At 37.8% G+C, this 10,673-nt stretch overlaps 5 protein-coding genes across 5 annotated transcripts; 2 read left to right on the forward strand and 3 right to left on the reverse strand. All coding sequences in view use genetic code 12, as the record gives it.

The window, feature by feature from the left end:
- Positions 1-3,739: 3,739 nt before the first annotated feature.
- On the forward strand, positions 3,740-4,591 carry CANMA_004435 (uncharacterized protein; the record flags this gene model as incomplete). The annotated part of the gene is made up of 1 exon (XM_051816712.1): positions 3,740-4,591. The coding sequence occupies one exon, from the start codon at positions 3,740-3,742 to the stop codon at positions 4,589-4,591; it is 852 nt and encodes a 283-aa protein (XP_051670008.1).
- A 179-nt stretch (positions 4,592-4,770) lies between these two features.
- On the reverse strand, positions 4,771-5,049 carry DPM3 (Dpm3p; the record flags this gene model as incomplete). The annotated part of the gene is made up of 1 exon (XM_051816713.1): positions 4,771-5,049. One exon carries the CDS (start codon positions 5,047-5,049, stop codon positions 4,771-4,773), a length of 279 nt encoding a protein of 92 aa, XP_051670009.1.
- Positions 5,050-5,250: 201 nt separating this feature from the next.
- On the reverse strand, positions 5,251-7,032 carry CANMA_004437 (transcription factor TFIIIC subunit; the record flags this gene model as incomplete). Its single annotated transcript, XM_051816714.1, has 1 exon — positions 5,251-7,032. One exon carries the CDS (start codon positions 7,030-7,032, stop codon positions 5,251-5,253), a length of 1,782 nt encoding a protein of 593 aa, XP_051670010.1.
- A 1,038-nt stretch (positions 7,033-8,070) lies between these two features.
- MDH1-1 (malate dehydrogenase) lies at positions 8,071-9,069 on the forward strand (the record flags this gene model as incomplete). The annotated part of the gene is made up of 1 exon (XM_051816715.1): positions 8,071-9,069. One exon carries the CDS (start codon positions 8,071-8,073, stop codon positions 9,067-9,069), a length of 999 nt encoding a protein of 332 aa, XP_051670011.1.
- Positions 9,070-9,314: 245 nt separating this feature from the next.
- On the reverse strand, positions 9,315-10,316 carry CANMA_004439 (L-serine/L-threonine ammonia-lyase; the record flags this gene model as incomplete). Its single annotated transcript, XM_051816716.1, has 1 exon — positions 9,315-10,316. One exon carries the CDS (start codon positions 10,314-10,316, stop codon positions 9,315-9,317), a length of 1,002 nt encoding a protein of 333 aa, XP_051670012.1.
- Positions 10,317-10,673: the final 357 nt, after the last annotated feature.

The following is a 10,673-nucleotide window of genomic DNA, read 5'->3' on the forward strand; positions in this document are numbered from 1 at the left end:
TGAGACAGAACTTTCCATCACAGTTGAACACATTCTTCCCCTCGTGGCGTGGTTTGAAATGTATAGGCTGCGAAAAAAGCGAAAAACAAAAAATAAAACTAATGCCAAGATTGCAAAAGCCGCTCCAAGAAAAAAAAACAGTTCAAGAAAAAAAACCAAAACCTCCAAAATTATTATCAACCACAGTTGATATAAAAGTTAAACCACTTATGATGAAGTAGTTAAGAAAAAAAAGTAAAAGTAAAAATTAAAATAAAAAGTTGAAAAAAAAAAACAGTGTCAAAGTGTAACAAATAAGTTAAGTGTTATTAAATTGGTTCCATTTCAAATATTTTATTAGAAAACGTGGGCCTTGATCTGAAAAGAAAGTTTCCAAATTATTATCTACAAACATTTTATCGCTATTCAAGTGTTGTAGCACATGTCAAAAAAGCATCATCAAAGGCAACAGGAACAAAGCGGGTGGCCCAACTCATTTGAATTATTTTTACAACATAAACAACTCAATTTTTCTGCATCTACTTACATGGGATTTAAACGTGTGTTTCACCGCTAAGTTTCTGACTGGTACGTCTTTTGTTATTCGCCTTAATGGAAGTTGAATAAATGTAACCTGATTGAAAAATAGACTACTATTGTTATCTCCTCACTATTGTTCATTTCTTGCCATTTGTTAAAAGCAATGCCACCAGTTTTATTGTCGTATGTTCATTAACATTCCAAGTAAGGGATCGTAAGACGACTAGATCCAAAAATTACTTGCATCCATTATTCGTTTAACGAGACACCAATTAATCGTGAGTCATGTGCCTAGAATTGAATTTCTTCCGAAGACTTCATTTACCTTTTGTGTAGCTCAGTTTTCAGCAATATTATAACGGCTTTGAAAGAATTAATGGTGAGTCTTGCGAAGATTTTGGGTTTTCACGGAACTGTACTGATTAAACCATGGCGCTAGACAAAGTCAAAGTGGGAATCTACTAACAATAGACCGCAGGGAGCATTACGGATAGGATTTGCAAAATGTTTTCTTGATGGGCTCTTGAAGGGGTAAAGTTTCAGACTAAAAAGGACCAAGAAATTCAACGATAGTCTTGTGAACATTCGGTACAATATAGATCACCCTTAGGTCAGCCCTTTTTTTTTCACTTTGCCTACGCCTTCGCTAAGCTGTTAAAACAAAAAACAAGGCGGTGTGGTAAATACCCTTTGTTTGTCTGTAGTATATGTGGAAACGCTAAACCGAATAAAAGTAGAGGGTTATGATATTGCTGTCCGTAATCAGTAACGAAAATAATTTTAAATGTGGAGATATTATATGTTGTCGTAAATGCCAAACAATAAAAATACAAAAAGTATGAGAGCCCACGTGGGTGCAAATTGAGTTCTATTTATATTGTTTGAAATCAACTCACACACAAACTTCAAAATTTCTTGGAAGAAGACGCTGATAAAAGAAAAAAGATAAAAACTAAAATAAAAATAAAAATAAAATTATTTAAAATTTGGGTTTTGTGGTATTTGTAGATAGTGATTTGGGAAATATATTACTGGTTAGACCAGGTTGCATTTTTTTTGACATCTGTGCAAGTTTCATCCAATATATCTCCTTGAGATTCACTTACGATTCAACTAAATGTTGGATCTGAGGCGGTTGTGGCTTGTAGTAACTGTTTTCGTAATCAACTACGCATTACAATAACACTGCCTATTTTGGTGTACTCTACATCCCGATTTATTTAAAACATATTTTCCTTCGAAGGAGAAAAAGTAAAAAACGTTAGCAGTGATAATGACTATGAGGAGACTATTCGTTTACCCTTTTTCTTTTTTCTTTGATTTTGCGTTAGCGTCACGCCGTAGATGAATTTTTTACTTAGGCTTTGTGCTTAATACAAATAGTGGGCTTTGAGTATTCTCATGCAGCCGTGTAGTTGGAAATGACGCCGCCCGGTACCCACATGGTCAAAAAACTGTCCTAATGTAGAAAACCTTGCTTTTACTTACTCGTTGTGTTTTAATGTGCATCAAATACCGTTACTTTTATTATACCTGGATGCAATAATTCTCGCCTCTGTTTCGTTAAATAATATGTTTGAGACACCCTTTCACAGCGGTAATCGTACCAAGCAATCTTTTATTATATTTCTTTCAACCACATACCTTTGCATCACCAGATCTATATGGACGAGATGACCTTGTCCCTATCAGGCCTTAAAAGTTAAGGTAGATGCACGTGTTGAGATAGACAAACGTGCACCCTAGCCTGCCTAGTACAGAGTGAATAGCTTACTCTTGAGTTAAAAGAAAGTGAGGTGTATCGCGTTTCTGCCAAATAAAGAGTATAGTGCAAACTATTGGAGCACACCGGCGAGTGTCCTTGTCATGCCTGTAATCTATTTGACACTTCAGTGCTCTACATCATTCTATGCTTAGCTTTACTTTATAAAGTAGGAGGCTATAATCTACTATAGCTCTTCAAATGTAATAATAGCAAAACAGGGTTATCTTTACATTGAAAGTAAAACCACCTAGGTAAAGAAATGAGACTTTAGAGTTTATTCCCACTAAATCTTGCTCTTAAGCTCTTTTAACGACAAATGAGAGAAAGGCGTCAAGGGGTGGTAAAGTTCAACCAAATGTAAAACCCAACTAAGGTGGTCAGTTAATAACCCTAATAATAATAATAATAATAATAATAATAATAATACTAGCTCTTCACATTTTAAATATGCTTTAGAACTATTCCTCTGAAACCGTTGAAAAAATTTATCTACACCTCGTAAATTATCAAATGGATGGTTAAGTCACGCGCATGATTTTTTCTTTTGTGTTGGATGCAAACTTAATTTTATCTTCACCAATAAGTTTTAGGGTTGATAAGAAGCAGAAGATCTGAAACGTATAATAACAATTTAAACAGCACCACAGATCACTCAAAGTGAATAGAAAGATGTATAAACGTGTTACATCTTATTTCTCAGATACAATCCAAATATCCTCATCTTATGTTTTTGTAGATACCCATTTTGGGGTCATTTTAGTGCAAATTTTTAACATCAATTTGTTGCTATGACAGCAAAGCACATGCACCGAGAAGCTTCCTTGTGCTTGTTGTAATTCCTAGACTTAAACGATGTTTGTGCTGAGAAAATTGGACTTGAAATGTATTACGGAGTGCGCCATTTTCCAACAATATACCATGCAGTCCAAATTTCTATTTTACATTTGCGCTTCCACAAATACTTAACGGACTTGGAACGGACTTTTGTAAATTGAACTCTTACCAATCAAGAGAGGTGCTACTTAATTCCAACAACCTTGTAAAAAATATATTTGCTAAAAGGCAGGTGGGAAGTGTGTTATATGGATTGTGACCTTAGCATTCTATGGTGTGCATTCTACGAATCATCCTTAAGTTATTACTAATTATCCTCGGATTCTTCTTTTCTTTTTTTCTTTTTTTCTTTTTTTTCTTTTTATTTCTTTCTTTTATTCTGGTTGCTGTTATTGTTACTATTATTATGTCATCAATACGTTAAATGCATACATTAATCCTTTTTCTGGAGATCTAGAAGAGCAAATAAAACGAAGAAAAAAAAAGAAAAAGAATAATCAACAAAAAACCAGCATCTCTTACTTACACACTCATCATATTCATATCACTAGAAGATTAGCTGCTTTATAACACTACAGGCAGAACTATTCACATTCATTCTACCTACATGTACATATAATTATGCATTCAATTCGACCAATAACGACAAAGTACACTCGTCATTTAGCCACGGCAGCTAAACGAAGACCTACCCCAGTGAGAAAAGTTTCCAAAAACGAAGCCAAAAAGTATTCTTTTTATGATTTGGTGTTACGTACACCTTCGCACCCACGACATCCTATTGAGGCTCTGTTGATGAATGATAGCGAGCTTAAAGAATTGAAAAAGCACACCAAGGTCAGATTTGAAGGTAATTATTCGCTTGATCCAAACATCAGTCCTGAGGAGCGTATAGCTAAGGTTTTTGGTGGTAGAATTAAAGGTGAAGATCGTCAAGCTTCAAGTAGGATAGAGCGTGGTGAGTCAAAAGTAATTGCTGGAATAACTGTGCCATCGCGTCCTCCTGAACCGGATAATTGTTGCATGAGTGGGTGTATTAATTGTGTCTGGGAATTGTTCCAGGACGACTTGAAAGACTGGAATGAGAAGAGGGATGCTGCGGCTAAGAAACTAGTAGCTAATGGTGGAAGATGGCCTGAGAATTTTTACCCACCTTTGAAATTATTGAAACGTGAAAATTACCCTCCCAGTTTGGCAGATAAGCCTGATTCTGAATTGACTTCCGATAAAGTAGAGGATACTGTACAAGATGAAACTTGGGGTGATGTACCAATAACAATTCGAGTGTTTACCGAAGTGGAAAAGAAGATTAAAGCAAGACATAAGCAGAGACTTGCCCAATTGAAAAAGTCCCAAGAGGGCACCATAGATAGATCAGCTCAAGAAGAGCAAAGCACATCGACTCAACAGGATTCCCATGGAAAACTGTTGCAAAGCAACACTCACCAAAAGCATTTGCAACATGCTCAATAAATTGGAAGAAAGACAGAAGAAAAACAACACTTTATTTATTTTCAATTAGAGTTATATACTTAGACTGTAACCTAGAATCATATAAAACCTAGAGAGTATGTCGTACTTGTCAGCTTGTAAACCCTCATTGAAACTCTTCTCAACCCATCTTGATCCAACTTGATCCAACTTAATACATCTTAATCCAACTCAATCCCTTTTGACTTATAAAATGCCTTAGCTTCTTCAATCTGTATTTTCAACTCGTCATACTTATCCTTCTTGTCTTTAAAAGTGACTATCCCCCAACCCAAGGTGGACAAAGCATAAGCACCAAATGTAACTAATCCCCACCATGGCAAAAATGGTAAAATCTCATCATGGAATTTAGCTGGCGATGGAATGACACCTGTGTATAAAGCAAAATAGATTGCAGATAAGAAGAATAGCGTGAGTCCTGTTTCTGTTGCCTTAGTCATTATTGTATCGTTCGAATGATTGTTGTTTGGTAATGGCGACGTGTTTTCGTTTTCGTTTTCGTTTTCGCTTTCGTTTTCGTTTTCGTTCTCGATTTCAATTTTTTTGTCTATATTTTCTTTTTGCGTTGTTCTTTTTCTTCTTCCTTTGACGTGTTGCAAAAGGAGAGACATACAATTAGATCATATAAACTCTATAAATCTTTAATCATTATTTAAATCGTCCTGTCGAATGAATCCAACTAAATGACGCAACGAATCAGCTGTGTCTTTGTTCATGTTATAGAGACGAGTGAAAACGTCGTCAACGTTAACGTTAAGGTCGTTGTCAACGTCCATGGCGTCTGGATCTTTATTGGCATCGTTTCCAAGCTTATTATGATCTTCACCAAAATCCTTCACCATATCCCCTATCTCTTCGTCTTCTTCATCATCTCCTCCTCCTCCTCCTCTTCCTCCCTCCTCCTCTTCCTCCTCTTCCTCTCCTTGCATGTCAACTTCGCCATCATCGGAATCATAAATTCCCATCTTTGTGTCGCCCTCCTCTACTTTGACACCATCGGCAAAAGTTTCTTCCCTAACAAAATCAGTGTTCGACATTTTATAAATTTTACTCTGGTCAATCGGTTCCTCCCTCACCAATTGTTGCAACTTATACCTCATTATTCGTCTAATTAAGTTCATGGTTGTTTTGTTGATCCACCCGTCCAGCGCATCCAAAGTATCACGAATAAAATCTTTACCCATACTAGTCATGTGGTTCTCAATTATTGATGTAATATCTAAATCAAGAATGTCTCCGATTTGGTATGTCACAGCTGAGGGCAAGTTTACACCATCAAATAACAAATTCTGCGATATTTCAATTGGAAATGGAGCATTTTCCAATGTCTTTGGTATAACCTTCTTCAGTGATCCTGGTGAGGAAGAATCACGTACACCCACAACTCGAAAATATTCATTTTGATATCGCCAAAAACTAGAATCTGTTCGTGGGTCGACTCCAATTTTAATATTGCAAAATCGCCAAGGACCCGATCGATAAATATAGGTCACATACGGTAAAGCAAATTTCAAACTTCTAGTAAGCTCTTCAGGGATGATATCGAACAACTGGCGTCTGATCCATATTGGTTTGATGCTAAACATTTCCTTGCACCATTCAATGCACTTGATAAGTAAATAATCTGGGCTATTAACAGGTAGCCTTTGGTTGAGTAAATTGTTTAAATTTGTTGTCAACTTTGCAGGAGGTTGAGTTGGTGGATCAGTAGATATATCTATAAGAATAGTATGTAGCTTGAATGGGGTCTTTTTGGATACAACTTTGACCTCTCCACTTTTCTCATCCTTGACTGTTGATGTTATTGGGTTCTTTTGATACCTATAATCATACGGGTATTTGATTGGCGAGAATACTGGAGGTGGAGGCAAGTTATGGTCCTTGTTTTCAAAGTATTCATTGTTCATATCCATGTAACCATGGAAATTGTTGTGTTTCTCAACATAGTGTTTTAACGATTCGTAATTTGTTGTGTTGAGTACATTTCTCGTAACATCCTGCACATCGGGGTTATTTTTGGTGCTGACTTGAAAATCGCTCATTGCTCTAAATCTAAACGTTTTATCGACAATAGCCACTGGCTGTATTTTGGTTTTTGGTGTTGTGATATCAGTGTTGTTCTTTTCAATCAACTCACGCACCAGTGCTTCTCGATTCTGTTTCACCACCTTCTTTGGAATTGATACTTTAATCAAAACACGCTCATTTGTGGAGGTGGCTGCTTGTACCGGATGATGGAATGGATCTTTTCTAAATCGTAGTTCAAGAGGGACATCGGAGCTCTTAATAGCATCAGAAATCTTGTTCTTTCCTCCAAGAGCATCAATCACTTTGGTTTCATTTTTAATATTCAAAGGTAGTTCAATTGCGGCAACATGGGGTATATCCATGGAATAAGACTCAGCAAGTGGATTATCCCCCATGATAGATGATACTAACGTGTTTGTACAATAATATGAGGATGTGTGACTGTGTGTTATCCGGTGTTTATGGTTCTTTTCTTTTTTTTTTCTTTGTTTTGAGGTGTTGCAAATAATACCGTCAAGACCCGACTGTGACATAGATGAGTTTTATGGTGAATAGTGGGATCATAAGTCAATTAACAGAGCATGGAGAGGAGATGTTAGTCATGCAAGGCTAAAAGTTCATGATAACTATACAGGTTTGGTAAAGCTGTAGCCTCATGCTCCTCCTTGAAACAAGGTAATCTTCAATTGAAGCATCATTTCAAAATGAGTCTATTTCCAACATGCTGCTGGTGCTAGGCTGAAGTAGATAGTAAGCTACGCCAAGGACATATCCAACACGTCTTGAGGTGCAGCTTTATAGCCGTCAGTACTCATTGTCGTGTTGTTTGCGACACACAATCGCGACATTGGAGAAAACTGTGGTGCGATCGGATACAAACCGGGAAAAAGGAAATGACTAAGTTATATTCACGCGTTCGGTTCGGTTGTAAAATGATCGAGTTTGGGTTGATCATAGGCAGCACGCAGCTGATATTACCCATTGGGTCTCAGGAATAAACGGGTAATGTCAATACGTGTATTAGTTCTTCTCGCCCACACTTTCGACAAGTTCCCGTGGGTAATTATTGCGTAACATTTAAAATCCTTTTGCAGCCTTATACGCAATTTTGATTGGTCAGTTGATGAACAAAAGTCCCTTTTGTTTTGAACGCAAAATATAAAAAACTAATCACACACATACACACACCACACACCCATAGTCAGTGACAAAGAAAAATAAAAAACCTGGAGAATATACATCCATACCGCACTATTTTATGGGAAATTCTATTCTATTCTTTTAAAACTATTGAACAAAAACTTTTTTTGACAATTTTCAATTCGCTCTCCGATTTTTTTCTTCGATTTCCTTTTCTTCTTTTTTGACCTTTCTTTTTTTCAATCAGACTCAATTGATTATAGATTAATTGCTATATATTCTCCTCATCAATTATGTTTTCAAAAGCTGCTACTAGATCATTCTCATCATCTGCTTCCAATGCCTACAAGGTTGCCGTCTTAGGTGCCGGTGGTGGTATTGGTCAACCATTGTCTTTATTGTTGAAATTGAACCACAAAGTTACTGATTTGGCATTGTATGATATCAAAGGTGCTCCAGGTGTCGCTGCTGATGTCTCTCACGTTCCAACCAACTCCACTGTTAAAGGTTACAACCCAGACCAAATTAAGGAAGCTTTGACTGGTTCCGATGTCATTGTTATCCCAGCCGGTGTTCCAAGAAAACCAGGTATGACCAGAGACGATTTGTTCAATACCAATGCCTCAATTGTCAGAGACTTGGCTAAAGCTGCTGCTGACTATGCTCCAAACGCTGCATTGGCCATTATTGCCAACCCAGTTAACTCAACTGTCCCAATTGTTGCTGAAGTTTTCAAGACCAAGGGAGTTTACAACCCAAAGAAATTGTTTGGTGTCACCACCTTAGATATCTTGAGAGCTGCTAGATTTGTTTCTGAAGTTGCTCACACCAACCCAGTCAATGAACATGTTCCAGTTGTTGGTGGTCACTCTGGTATCACCATTGTTCCATTGTTGTCACAAACCACCCACAAGGACTTGCCAACTGACACCAGAGATGCTTTGGTTCACAGAATCCAATTCGGTGGTGACGAAGTTGTCAAGGCCAAGGATGGTGCTGGTTCTGCCACTTTGTCCATGGCTCAAGCTGGTGCTAGATTCGCTGGTTCAGTCTTGAACGGTTTGGACGGTGAAAAGGATGTCATTGAATGCACCTTTGTCGACTCTCCATTGTTCAAGGATGAAGGTGTTGACTTCTTCTCATCCAAGGTCACTTTGGGTGTCGAGGGTGTTAAGCAAGTTCATGCTTTGGGTAACATCTCAAGCTACGAAGAAGACTTGGTCAAGACCGCTAAGGAAACCTTAATCAAGAACATCAAGAAGGGTGTTGACTTTGTTGACCAAAACCCATAAAGAAGCTAGACTGTGGTTTCAGATTATGTTTATAATATATACACGCTTGGCGCATTGAGAGATTAGATGTAGAAGTTTAGAGTAGGAGGCGTTGATTGATGCTTCGATGCTCATTGTCGTTGTGTCATTGTAGGTAGAGCATTGCGAGGTTAAGACTTGTCTACTGCTTTTATCAAAACTGTCTTGTCCTACTTTGCTGTAACTTCAAATGTATATCTAATTAGTATAAAGACTCCCCGGCACAATTATAACTGGTCACCTGTACCAGCAACCAATTGTCTATACAGCTTGATGATCTCCTCATTTATGCCTGATCCACCACATACAATAATAATCACAATATCATCAGATGTCAAATCACCGAACTGGCGCAATAACTCTTTTTTGCGGAAAACAGTCGCGACACTTGCCCCACAAGCGGGCTCAACCAAGTAGTTGAATGTATCGTATAAATCGAGGGTTCCTTGAACGGCATCCAAATCATCAACAAGCCCTAAATATGTCGGATGAGACTTGTAGTTTTCGAAAGACTTTGCTGAAAGGTATGGGGCACCCAACGAAGATGCAATTGTCTTCACCGTTTCCAAATGAATCAATTTGTTTGCCTTGACTGTTTCATTGAATGTCGGTGCTTGGGCTGTTTCCATTGCAAGTACAGGGATTTTATACGGCCTTGCACCTTCAACTATACCGTTGTATAGACCACCTCCACCGACAGAACAAACAATACCTTTTACATTGTCAAAGCTTGGCAACTGGTTTTCCTCTAAGATTTCATTAACAATTTGCGAGTGACCCCTCCATACAACTGGTTCATCAAATGGATGGCAATATATGCCATATTCGCCATCTTTAATGGACTTGATTACAACCTCTCGCAAGTAAGCATCAGCCTCGCCCCAATGAACACCATGAAGAATTGCATTAGCGCCCAACCCATGCAATTTGTCAAGAACCTCCGGTTTTGTTGCTTGAGGGAGAACAACTGTACACTCAACATTATAGTGTCTTGCCGCATAAGCAGCAGCTAATCCTGCATTACCACCAGACGATGAAAATACAATAACTTTGTCTTTGCCAAGGTCTTTAGCTTCTTGAATTTTCGTCGCCACTTGATATCCTATACCGCGTAACTTGAAACTACCTGATGGTTGTTCCAACTCGTTTTTGAAAAAAATACGACATGGAGGCTCGGTCAATTGGTCTGTGACCTCAATGAATGATGTTTTAACTGATGGTAAGTTCATTGTTGGTTCTGGTTTCTGGTGGAGCTGAAAACAGAAACTCGTATCTCGCTACCTCTTTATAGGACCAGTGACTCCCGCTACGGACCAGTGAACCCCGCTACAAATGAAAATAGTACAGATAAGAACTTTATGCGTTAGTAAGCATTAAACACAAAACCTCTTTACGGTTGTTTATTAAGACAACCTCTATTTCTAAGATTTCCATAGTTATACTAGTCAGAATGATGTTAATCACTACCTTTAATATCACACTAAATATTGTCGTCCTAAAAGATCACGAAAAAATTTATCCTCTATCTATCTATCTATTTTTTACCGCTTGTACATGGAAAAATCAATGGACTGATCGTCGACATC

Source organism: Candida margitis (genome assembly GCF_024628925.1).
Source record: "Candida margitis strain CBS 14175 chromosome Unknown scaffold37, whole genome shotgun sequence".
Classification (NCBI taxonomy): Eukaryota; Fungi; Ascomycota; class Pichiomycetes; order Serinales; family Debaryomycetaceae; genus Lodderomyces; species Lodderomyces margitis.